Consider the following 22,356-nt stretch of genomic DNA (forward strand, 5'->3'; position numbering starts at 1 on the left):
CCCAAGAGCCTTAGAGTAACTAATTTTTTTACTGCTGTTTAAAATTATTAAAGCTTTTCCGTTTTCTATTATAATACATTGTGTATTTAGTACTTTGCCTGATACATTGCCTAATCCTAAATTTGTGTTCTGTTTCATACACTGAGGGAATAATGTTTCCTGATTCTAATTATGTTGAAAATAAAGTGTCAGCATTCACAACTTTTGTTCTTTTTAAAATTATGTCTTTAAGTTAAATTGGTTAAATTATCTTTAAGTTTTCTGGGAAGTTCAAATGAACTGTATTTGTTCACCTGAAATAGTATTGTTTCTTTCTTTGCCTAGGAGGAAGAAAATTACAGAGAAGAAGGAGATCCTAGAACAAGAGCATCAGATCCACAGTCTCCACCACAAGTGTCTCGTCATAAATCACACTATCGTAATCGAGAACACTTTGCTACTATACGGACGGCATCACTGGTATGTTCTTCCCCTGAATTAGAATACGTTTTTCGGGGTGCCTGGGTGGCTCAGTCATTAAGCATCTGCCTTCGGCTCAGGGCATGATCCCAGCATTCTGGGATCGAGCCCCACATCAGGCTCCTCGGCTGGGAGCCTGCTTCTTCCTCTCCCACTCCCCCTGCCTGTGTTCCCTCTCTCGCTGGCTGTCTCTCTTTGCCAAATAAATAAATAAAATCTTTAAAAAAAAAAAAAAAGAAAAGAAATACGTTTTTCATATTGGACTGTGGCACCTGTACTAAAGTATAACTGTATCTTACTTTTTTTTATTTGGGGTTCATTTTGCAAAACACTCATTCAACATTTAAGTGCCTCTTATGAGAATGATATACAGAATATTCTGAGAGATGTTAAACTAGTAATGTCTTCAAGATATACACAAATAACTAATATGTTAGAATATATTAAGTGCTTAAGAGGGCTAGAAGGTACTAAATAGGAATTCAGATTACTTTTGATTTGGGGCATAAAAGAAATATTTATAAAACAAATTGTTTAGGGATGTCTGGATGGCTCAGTCAGTTAATCATCCCACTCTTGGTTTTGGCTCAGGTCATGATCTCAGGGTTGTGAGATCAAGCCTCAAGTGGGGCTCTGCAGTCATCGTGGAGTCTGCCTGAGATTCTTTCCCCTTCCCTCTCCCTCCCTCTGCTCATGCTCATGTTCTCTCTTTCTCTCTCAAATAAATAAAATCTTTTAAAAAATAATAAAAAATAAAACAAATTGAGCTTTTTCAATAGTTTGTTGGTTTTTGGCACAGAGAGGAAGAAAAATGTTATTTCTACATAAGAATTAACAGTAATGAAATACTGAAGCTAACCAAAATGAGGGGAAATGTTTGGGAAATAGCGAGTAATTCAATTTGATGTATTCAAAATGTAGTTCTTTTGATTTCCCAAAAAACAATAAAAATGGATTATAGGGGGTGCCTGACTAGCTCAGTCGGTAGAACATGTGACCCTCTATCGTAGGGTTGTGAGTTTGAGCCCCAATTGGGTATAGAGATTACTTCAGAAAAAATGGATTATGTGTCCATTATAAGGATGTTGTTTTAGCAGGCTACATATTACCCTGATCAGTCAAAAAAGTAGGACCAACACGTGATAAAGGATACTAGGGATAAAAAGAAATTACGATATCATAGGAAAAGTAGGCTGATAGAAAATATGACAGGAAGTATAAAAGATATATCTGAGGAAAAAAGTTATCTGAGTTATCAGCTGCATAAGCATATTTTATAAATCCCATGCAATGGCCCATGAATCTAATATGATTGGGGGTCAAGAATGCCATCCCCCATCCTGAGGAATCAGGTCATTCCTGCTATTCTGCAACATGCAGATAACTTTTTGAACAAAGCAAGTGGCAAAGATTGTTTAATGGTTTTTTTTCATGATTGTTTTAATAAATGCCTAGAGAGGTATTACCTAGAGAGAGGCCAACTCACGTGACTTTGTGACTTGGCATATATTAAATGTTTCCCAAACAAGTTCTGTCCCAGTTTCTGGCTCCTTCAAATAAATTAAGGGCACACTTTTTTTTTTTTAATTGAAGTATAATTGACATACAATGTTTTATTAGTTTCAGGTATACAACATAGTGATTTGACAATTCTGTGCATTATCAGTGCTCCCACAATAAAGGTAGTCACCATGTGTCACCATACAACATTGACTATATTCCCTATGCTGTACTTTTCATCTCCATAATTTATTTCATAACTCCATCACCTATTTCATCCATCCTGCCACCCACCAGTTTGTTTTTTGTGTATTTTAAGAGTATGTTGATTTTTGTTTGTTTTGTTCATTTGTTTTCTGGATTCCATATGTAAGTGAAATCATATGGTATTTGTCTTTCTCTGTCTGACTTATTTCACTTAGCATAATACCCTCCAAGTTTATCTATGTTGTTGCAGATGCCAAGATCTCCTTTTTTATGGCTAATATTCCGTTGTGTGTATATATATACCACATGTGCTTTATCCATTCATTTATTGGTGGACCCTTGGGTTGCTTCCATCTCTTGACTATTGTAAATAATACTTCAGTGAACATAGGGGCGCATATATCTTTTCAAAGTAGTGTTTTCTATTTCTTTTTTCTCTTTCTCACTCCCTTCCTTCCTTCCTCCCTCCCTCCCTTCTTTCCTTCCTTCCTTCCTTTTTTTTTTTTTTTTTTCCTTAGAGATGGAGTGAGGGGAGTGGCAGAGGGAGAGGGGGAGAAAGAATCTTAAGCAGGCTCCTCCACCCAGCACAGAGCCTGATGCAGGGCTTGATCTCACAACCCTGAGATCATGACCTGAGCCAAAATCAAGAGTGGGACACTTACCCAACGGAGCCATTTCGGTGCCCCAGTGTTTTCTGTTTCTTTGGGTAAACACCCAGCAGTGGAATTAATAGATCATATAGTGTTTGTATTTTTAATGTTTTGAAGAACCTCCATACTATTTCCCACAGTGGTTGCACCAGTTTGCATTCTTACCAACAGTACACAGGGGTTCCTTTCTCTTAAGGACACTTCTTAAATTATGGATTTAGAAAGCTTAAGATCCATATTCTTAAACCTAGTAATTCTGTTTATTTCAAATAAAACATTCAGAGTGTGTGTAGATTTATGTACAAGATAACCATAGCTGTATTATTCAATATAACTACCATGTACCATAACTCATTCTTTTGCCTTGGGTTGTTTTCATACAATAAATGGATATTAGATATTCAGTTTGAAGACTTTTTACAATGGTTCATGCCTAAGTTAACCATCACCTAAAAAAACAAGATACATAAAATTTCTGGTCATCGCAATAAGTTCCCTTCATACCCCTCCTTAGTCAGTTTTCCACTCACATGAACACCATTTTCTGTCTTTTCACTATTATTAGTTTAAACTGTTTGGGTTTCATATAAAGAGAATCACAGAATGTACTCTTTTGTATATAGCTTATTTTGCTCAACTTAATGTTTTTGAGATTCATCCGTGTTGTGTTCATTAAAGTTCTTTTTTTTTTTTTTAAGATTTTATGTATTTATTAGAGACTGAGAGAGAGGGAGCAGGAGCTGGGGGAGGAGTGAGGGAGAGAGAGAAGCAGACTACCCACTGAGCAGGGAGCCCGATATGGGGCTTGATCCTGGCCTGAGCCTAAGCCATACACTTAACCAACTAAGCCCCCAGGCACCCCAAAAGTTCATTCTTTTTTATAACTATAAGTAATTTTCCATTGTGTGAATATGTAATTTTTTTACCCATTCTTTATTGATGAACATTTGGTTTGATTACCCTTTGGGCCATTCCATGTAAGATTGCTATAAACTTTCTTATGAAAGTCTTCATGTGAACATGATATTTTAATTTCTTTTGGGTAAATACTTAAGGTAAAATAACTGAGTTGTAGGGTATGTGTATGTTTAACTTCGTAAGAATTTATCAGTTTTCCAAAATGGATGTACCATTTCATATGCCCATTAGCAATGTATAGGTTCTGATTGGTTCACATTCTCTCCAACATTTGGTGTTGTTAAGTTTTTTTTTATTTTAGCCACTCTAGTGGTATGAGATGGAATCTCTTAGTATTTTTGCATTTCCCTGTGACTAAAGAGGTAATCATTATAAGCCCCTTTTCACATGCTTATTGTCTATTCTTGTATCTTCTTTAGTGAAGTGTTTCTTCAAGTCTTTTGCCTTCTTCCCTTTTTTTTTTTTTAGGATTTTATTTATTAGAGAGAGAGAGAGCACGAGCTAGGGGGAGGACTGGGTGGGGGTGGGTGGAGAAGCAGACAGCCTGCTGAGGAGGGAGCCTGATGCGGGACTCTATCCCAGGGCCCTGGGATCAAGACCTGAGCTGAAGGCAGGCGCCCAACTGACTGAGCCACCCAGGCACCCCATCTTTTGCCTTATTTCTTATTCAGATGTTCATCTTTTTAATATTGATTTGTAGGTATTCTTTATAAAGTTTGGTTATAGTATTATATCTCATATATATCTTGCAAATATTTTTTCTTCATCTGTAATTTACCTGTTCTTTTTCCTGCTTGATGAAAAATTAAAATTTTTTAGTTTTAAAATCGAATTATAACAATCCAATTTAAAAAATGGATGGGGGGTGTGCCTGGGTGGTGCAGTTGGTAAGGCAACCAACTCTTGGTTTCAGCTCAAGTTGTGATCTCAGGGTGGTGAGATTGAGCCCTGCCTTGTGCTCCCTACTCAGCGGGATTCTTCCTCTCCCTCTGCCCCTCCCTCCTGCATGCTCGCTTGCTCACTGTCTCTCTCTCTCTCTCTCTGTGTGTGTCTTCCTCTCTCTCTCTCAAAATAAATAAAGCTTTTTTAAAAATGCATAAAGTGGGGGGTTCCTGGGTGGCTCAGTCAGTTAAGTGTCGACTCTTGATTTCAGCTCAGGTCATGATCTCAGGGTTGTGATGTGAGATCAAGCCCGGTGTCAGGCTCGGACTGGGTGTGAGTCCGGCTTAAGATTCTCTCACTGCCCCTCCCCCCCTTAAAAATATGGATAAAGGTCTTGAATAGACATTTCTCCAGAACAGATATACAAATGACCAACAAGCACATGAAAAGATGCTCAATATCATTAGTTATTAGGGAAATGTAAATCAAAACCACAATGAGGAACCACCTCATCCCACTAGGATGGCTTTTAAAAAAAAAGAAAAATAATAATTGTTGGAGAACATGCAGAGAAATTAGAACTCCTGTATGTTTCTGGTAATATGTATGTAATAATATTGTAATTGTGTATATGTTATATGATTGTAATATGATTCAGCTTCTGTGGGAAACAGTTGACAGTTCCTTAGAAAGTTAAACATAGAATTATCATATGAATCAGCAGTTCTGTTCCTATATATATACCCAAAGAATCAAAAACTAGTACTCAAACAAGTACATTTACACACATGTTCATAACAGCACTATTCACAGTAGCCATATCCATCAGCAGATGAATTGATAAATTATGGTATATGCATACAATGGAATATTATTCAGCTGTAAAAAAGAATGAAGTACTGATACATGCTACAACATGGACGAACTGTGAAAACAGGCTAAATTAAGGAAGCCAGGCATAAAAGGTCACGTACTATATAACTGTGTGAAATATCCAAAATAGATGTGAATCCATAGAAATGGAAAATAAATTGGTGGTTACCAGGAGAGAATGGGGAACAGCATTTCTTCTGGGATGATAAAAGTTTTGTAATTAGATAAAGGTGGTAGTTGTATAACATTGTGAATATACTAAATGCTATTGAGTTGTTCACTCTGAAATGATTAATTTGGGATGCCTGCGTGGCTCAGTTGATTAACCATCTGGCTCTTGGTTTCAGCTCAGGTCATGATCCCAGGGTCCTGGGATCCAGCCCCATGTCGGGCTCTGCACTTAGCAGGGAGTCTGCTTGAGGATTCTCTGCTTCTCCCTCTGCCCCTCCCCACACTCACTAACACACTCATGCACTGTCTCTCTAAAATAAATAAATCAATCTTTTAAAAAAATTATTAATTTTAAGGGTGCCTGGCTGGCTCAGTTGGAAGAGCATGTGACTCAATCTTCAGGTTGTGAGTGAATTTCACCTCAATTTAAAAATCCAGTTTATACATTTTTTTCTTCCAAATTTTTATTTAGATTCTAGTTAGTTAACATATAGTGTGATACTGATATCAGGAGTAGAATTTAGTGATTCATCACTTACATATAACACCCAGTGCTCATCATAACAAGTGCCCTTCTTAATCTCCATCATCCACTTAGACTGTCCCCCACCCATGTCCCTCCCATCAAACCTCAGTTTGTTCTCTATTGTTAAGAGTCTCTTATGGTTTGTCTCCCTCTCTGTCTTTCTTTCTCTTCCCATATGTTCATCTGTTTTGTTTCCTAAATTCCATGTATGAGTGAAATCATATGGTATTTGTCTTTCTCTAACTTATTTTGCTTAGCATAATACACTCTAGCTTCATCCACATCGTTGCAAATGGCAAGATTTCATTCATTTTGATGGCTGAATAATATTCCTCTGCGCGCACGCGCGTGTGTGTGTGTGTGAGAGAGAGAGAGAGAGAGAGACATCTTCTTTACCAATTCATCAGTCGATGGACATTTGGGGTCTTTCCATAGTTAGGCTATTACATTTTTTTTCTTTATAGCCAGTGTCTTTTGTGTCCAAGAACTACTTGCTTACACAGTAGTCGATGTCTTCTTTTGCTTTATGATTCTAAGTTTTATGTTTAGGTCAAATGTTTCTTTTCAAATTAATTTTTGAATATACAGTGATATAGGAGTCAGGGTTTATTTATTTGTTACAGGGAGCTAGTTGTTTCAGCAGGATTTATTAAAATACACTTTCCTTGGGGCGCCTGGGTGGCTCAGTCATTTGGCATCTGCCTTCAGCTCAGGTCATGATCCCAGGGTCCTGGGATGAAGCCCTGAGTCAGGCTCCCTGCTCAGCAGGAAGCCTTCTTCTCCCTATTCCACTCCTCCTGGTTGTGTTCCCTCTCTCAGTGTCTCTCTCTGTGTCAAATAAATAAATAAAATATTTTTTTAAAAAAACAGCAACAACAAAAAACACTTTCCTTTTTGAATTAACCTGAATTTTTGGTAGAAAATCCAATTGACTGAGTATGTTTGGGTCTATTTCTAGATTTTATTCTGTTCCTTTGATCTGTCCTAATACCAATACCACATTGTTTTGATTGCTGAAGTGTCCATCTTCCAACTTTTTCTTCCCCCTCAAGATTGTTTTGGATATTCTTGGCCTTTACATTCCCATATAGATTTTAGAATCAACTTGTTTATTTCTTTAAAAGACCTGCTGGAAATTTAATTGAAAACTGCTAGCTGGAATCTCTTAAATTAATTGCCTGCTTAGTTAATAGCAGAGTGATCTAAAATGCCTTTGAAAGAAATGTTTTGCTTTATTTTGTTCTTTTCTGTCCATTGTTTGTATGTCTAGGTTACAAGGCAAATGCAAGAACATGAGCAGGACTCTGAGCTTAGAGAACAGATGTCTGGCTATAAGAGAATGAGGCGGCAACATCAAAAGCAATTGATGACTCTGGAAAATAAGCTAAAGGCTGAGATGGATGAACATCGCCTCAGATTAGACAAAGATCTTGAAACTCAGCGTAACAATTTTGCTGCAGAAATGGAGAAGCTTATCAAGAAACATCAGGCTGCTATGGAAAAAGAGGTGGCTGATTCAGTATTATTAATTTGTTCTAGCTTGTGATCGTCCCAGAATTAGCCAAGATAACATTTCGGTGTTAGAGTATCTCTTCCCCGGAACCAAGCAAATCGATTAGAGAGAGAGACATTTACATAACATGTATAATACCAGGTACTGAGTTTGGGAACCAATAGACATGGGATTATTGCCTGATACTTGATAGATGTGTAGTGTCACAGTGGGTAAGTCATTCATTCATCTGTTCTGGGCCTCAGGTACTCTGGTTATCTGAAGAGTTTGATAAATCACCTATTAGTAACATGGTTCAGGTCTCAAAAAATCATTCATGATTCCCTTTTCTGTGTATTTTTTGGAAACCGCCCTTAAATTTATAGCAGTATTTTTATATCAGAATAATTGAAGATAGAGAGAGAGAATGTTAAAGATTATAAATTAAGAGATTCAGATTAAGGTTTAGCCCATTTGTTTATTTACAAATAAGTCTCATTTTACTATATGATAAAAGCACATTTTTTAGGATTCTTGTTATGTGAAACTTTTTCTTGTAAAGATTTTTGATGTCCCATGGTTTCATCTTATTTTGATAGTCACGTTTGTCAAGTAAAATGTAAGCTTCACAATAAATTCACAGAATATCTTTAGATATGCCTGGCTAGTCCACATTAAGGCATTATTTATCTATAGCTAGCCTGTTCAACCTTCCTCCCCCTGAAAAAAAAGAACCACTCTATTACAATAGTAGAGAATTTAGCAAAATAATTGATGGTTTAAATAAACATTTGATTTTAAAATAATTTGGTGAGAGAATTATCCTGTTGGTCATTGGGTAGTGTTTTTAATAACTTAGGAAGAGGTAGATACTAATAGATTTAGGAAAGCAGTTCATGAAACGGGATGTAGAATATGATTACAAATTTGTTTAAGAAATAGATGTGCATGAGAGACTATGGACTATGAGAAACAAACTGAGGACTTCAGAGGGGAGGGGGTTGGGGGAATGGGATAGACCGGTGATGGGTAGTAAGGAGGGCACGTATTGCATGGTGCACTGGGTGTTATACACAACTAATGAATCATCAAGCCTTACATCGGAAACCGGGGATGTACTGTATGGTGACTAACATAATATAATAAAAAAATCATTAAAAAAAAAAAAAAAAAAAGAAATAGATGTGCATAGGAAAATTAGGAAGGTGATACACCAGCGTGTTTATATTGGTTATCTCTGGGTGCTAAAATCATGTAATATTTTCCTTCTTTGTGTTTTTCTATACTTCCTTAATGTTCTGCAATGATTATGCATTGCATGTATCATCAGAAATAAGGGGTGCCTGGCTCTCAAGAGTCGGTGTAATATGCGACTCTTGATCTCCGGATTGTAAATTTGACCCCCATGTTGGGTATAGAGATTACTGAAAAATAAAATCTTTAAAAAAAAAAGTATGATACATATGTCTAATATTTAATATTTTCATATTATTTAATATATAAATAAAAGGTCAAGTTTTAAAGATAAATGTATTACATTATTTCATATACAAGTCAACTAAGATAAGAAGTCATGATTAAATTATATTTGTAGATAAATGTGTTTGTTTTTTTATGGGGGGAGTACATACTCTTGTTAAAGGAGGAAAAAAAGGTAAAAACATTCTGACTCTGTACAAGATCAACATTTTAAAGAAGAGTTCCATTTTATTGGTTCTCTGACATTGAAATAAAGATGCTGAATACTCCAGAAACAATATTGCACTATATGTTAACTGCCAGAAATTTAAATAAAAATAAAAAAGGATGCCGAGTAACAAGTATTAATAATTTGTTGAGTATTCTCATTTTGGTAATATTTATACTGATTTTTTGTGCATGGGGAAAAAGTGGTATCCTTGGTAGTGTGTATTCAGATGCTGCTTTGAATCTATCAACTTAACTAATTTGATCCATTTTTTAAATTTTCTATAGGCTAAAGTGATGGCCAATGAGGAGAAAAAATTTCAGCAACATATTCAGGCCCAACAAAAGAAAGAGCTGAATAGTTTTTTGGAGTCACAGAAAAGAGAATATAAACTTCGAAAAGAACAGCTTAAGGAGGTACTTATTTTATAAACATTTTCAGGGCAGTTATCTGCTTATTGATTGTATGTAATGTTGATCAATGCATAGAACCATGAAGAGAAGTTTTTCTTTTGTTGTTTGTCACCATGAAATGTCTATCAGTTTGAATGAAGACATTGATGACTGAGATCCTCAATAGAGGAGGCTGTAAAAAGAATTATCTCCTGAAAACATAAGTTATTTTATTTATAATAGCTTTCCTAAGCACTTACTTAAGTAACTGACTGATTAGAAATAAAAATATGTGATGGGGCGCCTGGGTGGCTCAGTCGTTAGGCGTCTGCCTTTGGCTCAGGGCGTGATCCTGGAGTCCTGGGATCGAGCCCCACATCAGGCTCCTCTGCTGGGAGCCCGCTTCTTCCTCTCCCACTCCCCTTGCTTGTGTTCCCTCTCTCACTGGCTGTCTCTCTCTGTGTCAAATAAATAAATAAAATCTTAAAAAAAAGAAAAAGAAAAGAAATAAAAATATGTGAGCTGTGGGGGAAAAAGCCACACATTGCTTTCTTTAAAAGTAAGCCATTTTGGGGCACCTAGGTGGTTCAGTCAGTTGAGCATCTGTCTTTGGCTCAGGTCGTGATCCCGGGGTCCTGGGATAGAGCTCTGGGTCTGACTCTCTTCTCAGCAGGGCACCTGCTTCTCCCTCTCCCTCTGCCTGCTTCTTCCCTTGCTTGTGTTCTCTCTCTCTTCCTCTGTCAGATAAATAAAATAAAATAAAATCTTTAAAAAAATAAATAGAAGCGAACCATTCTTGGGGTGTCTGGGTGGCTCAGTCGGTTGGGTATCTGACTCTTGCTTTCAGGTGGGGTGGTAATCTGGGGTCTTGAGATGGAACCCCGCCCCAGGCTCCATGCACAGCAGGGAGTCTGCTTGAGATTCTCTCCCTCTGCCCCTTCCTCCGTTCATGTGCACATTCTCTCTCTCTCTCTGTAGTAAATAAATCATTAAATAATCCTTTAGTTGTATAACGCATGTATGCATGCGTGTGTGTGTTCATTCAAAATAATGATTCTCAGTATAGAGGAAGGGACATGCTAGACTTTTGGTGGGGAAATTTCCTGGCAGAAGATTTTGAGAAAGATACCAGGCGATTCTCAAGAAACAAAATAAATGATCATACAGGAAGGGAGGGAAAAATAATATAAGATGAACAAAATCAGAGAGGGAGACAAACCATAAAAGACTCTTAATCATAGGAAACAAACTAAGGGTTAGAGTTGTGGAAGGGAGGTGGGTGGGGAATGGAGTAACTGAATGTTGGGGATTAAGGAGGTCATGTGGTATCATGAGCACTGGGTGTTATATGCAACTGATGAATCACTGAACTCCACTTCTGAAACTAATGATACACTATATGTTAACTAATTGAATTTAAATAAAATAAGTAAAAAAAAAAGATACAATGTGACCCTCTGTTTGCGCCTATATTATCCTTGTCTCTTCCTTTAGTGTATGTGCATTGCACCCTCATTTGAGAGCTACTAATTTATGTGCTTTTTATTTTTATGTGTTTTAATATCTTATGACTTAAGTTATAAAGACTTGGTCACTTTCTTTAATAACAGGGGAAGGACCGTAAGGTTAGTAGTCTCTGAAAAATCAACTCAGTAAAGATGGCTGATTTATATTCTCTGCAATATTTATGGCTTTTTAGGTTGAAAATACACTAGTATTGGGGCGCCTGGGTGGCTCAGCCGTTAAGCATCTGCCTTCGGCTCAGGTCATGATCCCAGGGTCCTGGGATCGAGCCCCACATTGGGCTCCCTGCTCTGCAGGAAACCTGCTTCTCCCTCTCCCATCTCCCCTGCTTGTGTTCCCTGTCTCGCTGTCTCTCTCTGTCAAATCAATAAATAAAATATTTTTTAAAAAATGAGAAAGAAAATATACTAGTATTAATTAACATCCTAGGGTTTGCCTCATTGAGTATATAATGAATGTTCTCATCTTGCCCAGTATAAATGCATTTTTCATGTAGGTAGTTTTTGAGATGATATTTAAAATGCTGTAGAAAAGCATTGGTTTTGTTCAGTGGTTATTAATGCTAAATATTAAATACCACTCATAAAAAAGGTCTCCATTCTCCCATGGTTTTGCTGATTTTCCATTTAATTTCCAAGTTTTTTATATTGAGTACATCCATAATCTTGCCAGAAGCTTGATATTTAAATTGTTAAAAACCAAGTGAGACATAACTGTATTTTAGCCCTAATTTTAATTTACATATGATTTTTACCTGAAAGCAATACCTTCTATCTCTATTGGGAAGGATTTAAAGAAAGATATGTTTTATTTCATTTACCAGTCATTCTGTGCTTTTGAATCATCATAAGTGTAGCTGTGCAAAGCCAAACGTTATGCATATTTTTTAATGTACTTCTCTCTTTTTTCACTGGTCACTTAAGAAAAAGGAAAACTATTACCTGCCTCCTTAATGTCATTGCCCTGCCTGAGCACTAGAGAGGGACAGAAGTTAAATACTTTCATTTAAATTTACCAGATACCAAATTTTACATTAACTGTATTCATGTAGTTAATTTTTATGGATTTTGAACTGAGTTTTTTATGTTACCAGGAACTGAATGAAAACCAGAGCACCCCAAAAAAAGAAAAGCAAGAGTGGCTTTCAAAGCAGAAGGAGAATATACAACATTTCCAAGCAGAGGAAGAGGCTAATCTTCTACGACGACAGAGGCAATACCTAGAGCTGGAATGCCGTCGCTTCAAGAGAAGAATGTTACTTGGACGCCATAACTTGGAGCAGGACCTTGTCAGGGAGGTGTGTTTGAATGATGTGATATCAGAAATAAATCTGTCACATCTCAGCTGCAAGGCCTTTGTACTCATAATTCCCTGGCCTAAATCCTTCTTTCCCAGATATTTAATCCACAGGGCTTGCTTTCTCCCTTTAAATGTTCTTCTTTGCACTTCTTTCTCCTTTCTCTTACACATATACACTTTTGGGGGGAAGTCTCTCTCCCCAACTAGAATGGAAATTATATGAAGTCACAGGTTCTGTTCAGGTCTTTATATCCCTAGTGTCTGGCCCATAGTAAGCATACAGTATTAAATATTTATTTAATAAATATTAAATCCATGAATTATGAAGAAAGTATTAATTTTTAAATGAGAAAATTAATTGGATGATTTATGCCTTTTGATCTGAAGTGAGTGCCATGAATTGTGTGTTACCGTTTAATACATTTTTATAATTACATAATTATTAACTGGGCAAATGTGGAAACTCTTATCACAATGAAAACAATTGTTTTTATCATCAGGGACACCTGTGAGCATAGATAAATTTATTTCCAAGGTGGCATAAAATAAGCTTCAAGTATAGCATAACTGTTAAAATTCAGTGATGAAAGTTAAAGAATTTCAAATTAAAACAGTTGAGGGACGCCTGGGTGGCACAGTTGGTTAAGCCCCCAATTCTGTTTTGGCTCAGGTCATGATCTCAGGGTCATGGGATTGAGCCCCACATCAGGCTGTACACCAGGCTCTCTGCTCAGCTGGGCTCAGAGTCTGCTTGAGATTCCCCACCACCACCACCACCCCTCCCACTCTTGCTGTTGCACATGCTCTGTCTCTCTCTCATTCTGTCTCTCTAAAATAAATAAATCTTAAAAAAAACAAAAAAAGTTGTATCAATTAGATAAGAATAATTAAAAAGGCTGTTAACATGGAGAGATGGGCAGTATTATTAAGTACGAAGTATAAACTGATACTGCCTTTTTGGAACATAATTCAGCAATAGCTTTCTTTTTTGTAAGATTTTATTAATTTATTTGAGAGAGAGAGAGAACGAGCACAGAGGGAGAGTGAAAGGCAGAAGCAGACTCCTTGCTGAGCAGAGAGCCTGATGGGGGGCTCGATCCCAAGACCCTGAGATCATGACTTGAGCTGAAGGCAGATGCTTAACTGACTGAGCCACTCAGGTGCCCCCCACAGCAATAGCTTTTTACTTATATTTTTACAGAGAGAGAGAGCGTGAGGGGTGGAGGGGCGGGGAGAGGTAGAGAGAAAATCTCAAGCAGGCTTCACACCCAACCTGGGGCTCGATCTCACGACCCTGAGATCATCACCTCAGCTGAAATCAGAAGTTGGATGCTTAGCTGAGCCACCCAGGTGCCCCAGCAATAGCTTTTCAAATTTAATATACACATATGTTCTTACCCACCAAATCCACTTCTGGAACTATATGTTAAATCATAACATGTGATGCATCATGCATGCATATTTACTTAAAATTTGTTTAAAGCAAAAGAATGGAAAAATTATGGAATCGTAAAGCAGAAGCTTCCTATTGAAACATTAAAAAAAAGATCTTTATGTACTGATCTATTTGGGATCTATGTCTATTATATTTTTAGTTGAAGAAAGCATTTTATATGCCTATAATGTATTTTGGTATTTAATTTAAAACTGTATGTTTTGTATAATAGATGTATCACAGTAAGCATGAGGGGAATTTTGGGAAGCATTTGCACCAGACTGTTCTTGAGCTCTGGAGAAAGGGTTTGCAGAGGCGGGGGGGCAAGTTTGACTTCCACAGTGTGTGTGTGTGTGTGTGTGTGTATTACACTTTTTTTTTAATTGTTTTTAAAGATTTTATTTATTTATTTGACAGAGCCAAGCAGGGAGAGCGGGAAAGGGAGGAGTGGGCTTCCCGCTGAGCAGGGAGCCCAACATGGGGCTCGATCCCAGGACCCTGAGATCATGACCTGAGCTGAAGGCAGATACTCAACTGACTGAGCCACCCAGGCGCCCAACACTTGTTCTTTTTGATCTGCAAAAAAAATTTATCGAGCGTGATGTGCTAGGTATTATTCTGAGACCTTTTCATTCATGATGAACGTATTTCATCCTCACATTGAATCTATGAAATAGCTATATTATCTCCATTTGAGAAGTGATGAAGCTGAAGCAAAGAGTTTAAATAACTAACCCAAGGATTTGCAGGTCATAAATAACAGAGCTAGGATTTAGAATACAGCCATCCAGGGGCACTTCGGTGGTGCAGTTAAGCGTCTGACTCTTGGTTTCAGCTCAGGTCGTGATTACCGGGACGTGAGATCAAGCCCGGAGTAGGGCTCTGTGCTTAGCACTGCTAGGGGCTCTCTCTCCTCCCTCTGTCCCTCCCCACTGCAGGCGTGTTCTCTCTCTCTCTCAAATAAATAAGTATTAAAAAAAAAAAAAGAATACAGGCAGCCTAGCTCTGTAGTTCATGTTCTTAGCCACACATTATACCGCGTATGCTCCTAATAGAATTGAACAGTATACTCCTAAAAAATTCAAAGGATGGCTTAGGAGTCCTCTTCAAATATAAAACTAGGAAACAATAAAGGAAGGAAAGAGGAAAGGACAGTAAACCTCTTGAGACAGATTTGATAACTTTTAAACTTATTGCATAAAGTAGTGTTAGTGAGTAGTAAATGAGCAGTGTAAGAAAATGTGTGCTAATTGTTCATTTACTACAGTAAATATTATTAAACTGCCATACTTACTATGTAGCCATTACTGAGTCAGGATTACATCTATTTCCTGGTTGTTCTGTTTCTTAGGATTTTTTTTCCTGGCATCATACAGCAGTATTATACCTTTGTCTTTTGTGTTACGGATTAGGAGTTAAATAAAAGGCAGACTCAGAAGGACTTAGAGCATGCCATGCTGCTGCGACAGCATGAATCCATGCAAGAACTGGAGTTCCGACACCTCAACACAATTCAGAAGATGCGCTGTGAGTTGATCAGATTGCAGCATCAAACTGAGCTGACAAACCAGCTGGAATATAACAAGCGAAGAGAACGAGAACTAAGGCGAAAGCACGTCATGGAGGTTCGACAACAGCCTAAGAGTCTAAAGGTACCTTTAACTTAAAGCTTCTTGATAAAACGGAAGAGACATAAAAGGCATTTGTGTAAACAGCAAAAGTCTAAGGTCTGGCATAAAGAAATTGAATAAACTTTTTTCTTTTCATTTTAAGAATGTTTGGATAGTTTTAATGTAGCTGTAGACTTTTTGCTTATGTATTTCTCAGCAGTGTACCAAAACTTTTAACTGTAGGACGTGCCATAAATAAGAATCAAAATTCTGATTTTTAATGTACCCAAATGTCCAATGTTGATATTATAGTCGGCATGTGAACATGCTAACCTGTTTTCTTCTCTCTGTTGCTCGAAGTAATGTAATTTTGGAATTGTGTCTACTCTAAATATTATTTGTTTCCAAAAAAGACACTAAGTTCTTAATCAGCACAGAAGCCAATGATAGAAAATGTCTTTTTACTCTCTCTCCCTTCATTGTCTATACTTATCTTAAGAGGAACAAGGGAATCATCACAGTGTTACTTCAGTCTGCTTGCTTGCTTTCTTTGCTTGGTAGTATGGGTAAGACCATGGCATAGCATAGGTAGTTGGGGTATATAAATATATTTTTAATTACCACATCAGAGTTGAGCAAGTTGTTATATAGCCCTCCCCCCCAAAATAAATAAAGACACGTGTTTGTGATATATAATACCAAAGGACTTGAAATTTTGTATTTACTTTGAATACAGGAATTCATTCACATAGTCTGAAATGTGAAGGATACCAAAGTGTATTGTAAAGATTTCCCTCTGTCCCCTTGTCTTTCCAGACGGCTGGTCTAGCCCAGAGTCAACCAGAGTTAACAAATCCAGGACATTTTCAAATTTTATAACTTGTAATAAATATTTGAAGGAATATAATCACATTAATCTTAATGAGCAAAAATAAAACCATCCACTGCATAGGCTGTCGTCTGTAGTAGTACCTCAATTAATTTGGATAGGTCTGCAAATTTTAAACTTTTATTTACGTCCAGTAAGGCCCATATCCCACAGTATTTCCTTTTTAAACTTTTCCCTACCCCTTTTTATTTGAGAATTTAAGTATAAAACTGTTCTTTGTCTTTAACTGTCCTGGAGTGAAGTTAAATTCGTTCACAGAGGTAATCTGTGCTGTATCTAATTGTAACTCTGATTCCCACATAACTCCATTCTAATAGACTGACTCGAATGAAATATAGAAGCAAAATTAAGATGGTTTATGCTTTCCTTGTGAACTGGGATAAAATTTCACTTTTTTGTGTCTTCAAAATAGCTAATTAACATCATTTACAGAGTAGCTTGTGTTGACTACCCATATAACCTTCCTTAGTCATTACTTAGAAAAATTGGAATTCATAATGATTTTTCAGATTTATTTTGTCTTTGTAATGAAGAGGGTATATACTCTTTTGGCTACGGAACAATTTTCCACCAAAAGATTTTTAAAACAATAGGTCTGTAAAATGATTGTTTTAAAGTCAGTAGCACCCAGAAGTAAACCAAACTGAAAGCTCTTTAGCTTTCTCTAGTCATACATAAATCTGATATGATTGCATTTCTCTGAGACTTAGAATTGGTGGTTGTTTGATATTTAAACCTTCCTTTCTGTTTCCTCTTGTTGGAGCCTTTTTAGTTTGAAAGCTTGTAAACACTAAATTTGATTTTTACAGATACTATATAAAAAGTGAGGAGAAAAATAATATTTCACAATCATAGTCAGACTTTGAATGACTTAGAATGCCTCCTTTGATGACCAGTGAGCTCAAGATTTTCCATGAAGGAGATTGTTTTGTTACTGTAGTAGGGAAGAAAATCATGGTGTTCCTCTTAGTTATGTATATCTATCTACTTGCTCCATTTGAACAAAACAGACTATATTTTAACACCAAGTTATCCCATTTTTATATGCCTAAGTCATAATAGTTATTTCTTCCAACTTCCTTCAAGACTTTGATAGGGAGTAGGGGGACTTTAGTTTGAGCACTTGGGGTTCCTGTAGAATGGGTTGAGTAAACACATATTGCCTACTCTGCTCTTTCTTCATCTGCCATACATATAATCGTGTTAAATGAGTATAAATGAGTAGAAACAACTGTAACTTTGTTCTTGTTTTCACTTGGGTTAACTATTAAGGGATATAATTTATTCTTGATTATAAATGTTAACTCTTCTTGTTGAAAAAAAATTGCAAGTTCTTTTTTCTCATTAAGCTAATGATATGGAATGATTACAGTTTTCTTGGTATCCTATTTTAAAAATAATAACTTTTAAAAGATTGAATGTTATACCGAGGCAGGAGAGAATGTCTAAATTTCATTGTTTCATTCCTAGCTAACTTGGAAGAATTTTGTTAACCAAGGACAGTATTTAAGTGTGGTGCTACTGAGCATAATTAGACCAAGAGTTTCTCGTTCTAGTTACATAATTCTTGACCCTTCACAAAATAAAGTATTATGACTATGACCTAGTGCCTCAGTTGGTGTGAAATATGGAAAAGGTCTATTTGATGTTGTAGTATTACAAGAGGTGGTGAATAACTAGTTCCTTGACAGGTGTTTTACTTTGGTAAGATGTGCATTTGTTGCATACTGAATCAACCAATCAATATCTGGCAGTATTTATATTAAGGTAAAATAATTTCAAGTATAGGTTTTGTCTTAGTGTAGTAAATGAATATATTCTCACAGGCTCACTCAATATACTTTATAGAATTATATCTCATCTTATTAAATTTTATTAAAACCTGAGTTCTTAGGAAAACCTGTGATTAACAAAAACCAAAGCTAAAACTCTTCTGTCTCTGAACTCATTTATTTTATCTCAGAAATATTTACGTAGCTCATGTCTCTTATCACTCCCAAGAAAGTTGTCCTCTCCCTTGCCCCATAACTTTTGTTTGACCTTTAAATGATGAGTTAACCTGACTGACTTTCAAGTTTTAGCTTATGGTATTAAAGAGTAAACCATTACTAAGTATGTTTCTATCTAGTCTATTCCCTTAAGGAAAAGATAATTACTTGTAAATAATATTAGTTACTAATACCCTGCTTTTGTGGGGTCTGTTACACAGTATGTAGTTAGAGTTGAAATTGTTTTTAAGAGAAATTGGAGCGAAGTGTCTCAGATAAGGAACAGAGTAAATACGCTTATTTTCTCCCTCAGAGATCTGATAAAATGTTGTCTGGCCAGTAAGATACTTTTATATCTACTGTTTAATGCATGAGAAGAAATTTAATTTTCTGTCATCAGTATACACGGTAGTCAAAGCTAATTTTTATATTTACTCAGGTCACCAAATTTACTAACAAAATAACAAGTACTGCTTGAAGTCCTGTGATAAATGAGGTTCTGGATATTTTAATGTTTTATATTAAAGCTTTTGTTATAAAAATGCATAGAATCCAGTGGTTTGACCCAAGAACCAATTCCAAAAGTACCTGTAGCCTTATGATCTGACCTTTTTGTTTTTCATCTCCCTTTCTCCTGTAGCCTTTATTTTAATGTAAGCCTAAAGTATACCAAATACCATATATTAAAACTTACATGCATCTATTTTTTTCTTCCCAGTCTAAAGAACTCCAAATAAAAAAGCAGTTTCAAGACACCTGCAAAATCCAAACCAGACAGTATAAAGCATTAAGAAATCACCTGTTGGAGACGACACCAAAGAGTGAGCACAAGGCTGTTCTGAAACGGCTCAAGGAGGAGCAGACCCGGAAGTTAGCCATCTTGGCTGAGCAGTATGACCACAGCATTAATGAAATGCTCTCCACACAAGCTGTGAGTTTGTTTTATTTAGGCAAAATAGATTTGATTAGTGCTCCTTTCCTTCCACGCAGCAATTAAAATACTAGTTAGAAATGATAGTTCTCCTGCAGCTTGGGAAATAGTAGTGATGGTCCATATTCTTCCTTCTCTGAGCATTGCTTGGAAGCATGCATGATGTATATAGAATTCTCATTGATATATTTAGACTTGAAGTTTTAAACAGGCTCTCTGCCAGTGCCTCTCAGGTGTTTAGCACATATCCCAATAGCATATCAAGATTGGAGTAGTAGCTCTGTTAGGTAGTGTGCAAAAAGTAGTACTGTATTTGGAATCCAAATGGTCACATTTGAGTACAAATATAAAAGTCTTTCTTTCTTTAAAGATTTATTTTCTTATTTTAGAGAGAGAGTGCGGGGTTTGGGGGGTGGGCAGAGAAAGGGGGAAAGCAGCAAACTCTCCGCTCGATCTCATGACCCTGAGATCATGACCAGAGCCAAAACCAAGAGTCGGACACAACCAACTGAGCCACCCAGGACCTCAAAATATTTTCTATATAAGTTTTGTAAACATTTTCTTAAAGGGCCAGATAGTAAATATTTTAGAGTTTGTAGGCCAGGAGGCAAAATTGAAGATACTATGTGGGTACTTATATAGCTATTTAAAATGTAACTATTTCCAATGTAAAAACCATTCCTGGGGCTTCTGGGTGGTACAGTTGGTTAATCTCCAACTCTTGGTTTCAGCTCAGATTGTGATCTTGGGGTTGGGAGATCGAGTTCCATGTTGGGCTCCGCACTCAATAAGGAGTCAGCTTGGGATTCTCTCTCCCTCTCCCTTTGCCCCTCCCACTCGTGCTCTCTCGCGCTCTCTTTCTAGTATAAATAAATAAATCTTTAAAGAACAAAACAAAACAAAACCCAGGCAGCTGCCCAGATTTGGCCAGTAGGCTGTTTGATCATCCTTATGCTATAGTTATTTCCATTGGAGAGAAAACATTCAAAGTCTTACTTATATCATCTGATCATATTCTTGATTTTTCTTAAGAAAAATGTGGTTATTTAGGCCTCCTCCAAAGAGCTCCTGATAGCTTTATCTTCCTAATGCCATTAATGGTTACTAGGCCTTCCTTTTTCAGAGATGTTTACTCCAAGGCATGAGAGAGAACAATTGTGCATCCTACAAAAGAGTACTCTGTCTTCTCTCATACCTCCTCTTTTCCATAGGTGAGGAATAGATAACTCACAGTAGGATATTTTCTTTTTCTTTTTCAGCTACGTTTGGATGAAGCACAGGAAGCAGAGTGCCAGGTTTTGAAGATGCAGCTGCAGCAGGAACTGGAGCTGTTGAATGCATATCAGAGCAAAATCAAGATGCAGGCCGAGGCACAACATGATCGGGAACTTCGAGAGCTTGAACAGAGGGTCTCCCTCCGCAGGGCACTCTTAGAACAAAAGGTATAAGTAATATGAGGAAGGTAATTGTGCTAGTGTTTGCTTTCAGCAGAAGCATTTTATAAATCTTTCTTCATATTGACAGGTGGCATTGAATTGAATTGTTTTCACAGTATCGTATCACCTTAATTCTGGTTTTGGTAGTGTTTTTCTTTAAAATTATTGATTCGGTAATGAACCTTACAATTATTGAGTACTAATCATCAAGGGAATATAATTAAGTAGTAATTGCTAGAGGAAGGAATATGAGGTTATGTGAAGACAGTTGAATTGGGAGAGAGTAGCTCTGGCTCTGTGTTCCTCACTTCTTTTATGCGCCTAGCTCTACCTAAGGAGATTGGAGAAAAACTTGGATAGTGAAGAAAAAGAATGTTAGTAGTTGTCTGGGAGAAGCAGGGACAAAGGATCAGGAATATCTACTTTACTTGTACATGTGGACCTGCAACTCTACAGACTGATGGAAGATAGAGGACAGAAAATTATTGCCACGCAGGTGAAAAATGAGGCTGAAAATGTTACTTCTAGATGTATCTTTATTTATTTATTTATTTTTTTTTTTTTTAAAGATTTTATTTATTTACTCGACAGAGATAGAGACAGCCAGCGAGAGAGGGAACACAAGCAGGGGGAGTGGGAGAGGAAGAAGCAGGCTCATAGTGGAGGAGCCTGATGTGGGGCTCGATCCCATAACACCGGGATCACGCCCTGAGCCGAAGGCAGACGCTTAACCGCTGTGCCACCCAGGCGCCCCTATTTATTTCTTTTTTATTCTTTGTCAGATATATTAAGGAATAGAACTAGAATCCCCAAATTCATTTCATCCTTTACAGTAGTAAAGCTGTGTGTGTGAGAATGTGTGTGTTTTGGGGGAAAGGATGACGGGCAGATTTTTGAGAGATAAAGAGGAAAGCATTTGTTGTTAGAAAGTGTAGTTGAGGGGCGCCTGGGTGGCACAGCGGTTAAGCGCCTGCCTTCGGCTCAGGGCGTGATCCCGCCGTTGTGGGATCGAGCCCCACGTCAGGCTCCTCTGCTATGAGCCTGCTTCTTCCTCTCCCACTCCCCCTGCTTGTGTTCCCTCTCTCGCTGGCTGTCTCTATCTCTGTCAAATAAATAAATAAAATCTTTAAAAAAAAAAAAAGTGTAGTTGACCCTTGAACAACGTGGGGGTTAGGGGCTGCGACAACCTGTCCAGTTGAAAATTTGCATATAACTTTTCTTACACGTATAAAAGTGACTGGAAGCCTTACCGATAATATAAATAGTCGATTAACACATATTTTGTATGTTACGTGTATTATATACTGTATTCTTAAAGTAAGCTAGAGAAGTGAAAATATATTTACAGCACTATACTGTATTTATTAGAAAAAAATCCACATGTAAGGAGACCCATGTAGTTCAAACTCGTGTTGTTCAATGGTCGACTGTAGTAAAATATCAGTTGTATCCAGGATTCGAAGCTGTGTTTAAGAGTTCCTGAGCCA

General features: G+C 37.0%; 1 protein-coding gene across 2 annotated transcripts in view; it reads left to right on the forward strand.

The window, feature by feature from the left end:
* The window catches only part of TAOK1 (TAO kinase 1), a 150,239-nt gene that overhangs the window by 111,799 nt on the left and 16,084 nt on the right, over positions 1–22,356 (forward strand). For both annotated transcript variants that reach the window (XM_044390773.3, XM_026517755.4), the window contains 7 exons: positions 325–459; positions 7,457–7,693; positions 9,653–9,781; positions 12,375–12,578; positions 15,428–15,667; positions 19,221–19,433; positions 20,693–20,875. In XM_044390773.3, coding sequence (XP_044246708.1) covers positions 325–459; positions 7,457–7,693; positions 9,653–9,781; positions 12,375–12,578; positions 15,428–15,667; positions 19,221–19,433; positions 20,693–20,875 — 1,341 coding nt within the window. The remainder of the gene's footprint in view (positions 1–324; positions 460–7,456; positions 7,694–9,652; positions 9,782–12,374; positions 12,579–15,427; positions 15,668–19,220; positions 19,434–20,692; positions 20,876–22,356) is intronic.

Source organism: Ursus arctos, unplaced genomic scaffold, assembly GCF_023065955.2.
Source record: "Ursus arctos isolate Adak ecotype North America unplaced genomic scaffold, UrsArc2.0 scaffold_24, whole genome shotgun sequence".
NCBI lineage: Eukaryota > Metazoa > Chordata > Mammalia > Carnivora > Ursidae > Ursus > Ursus arctos.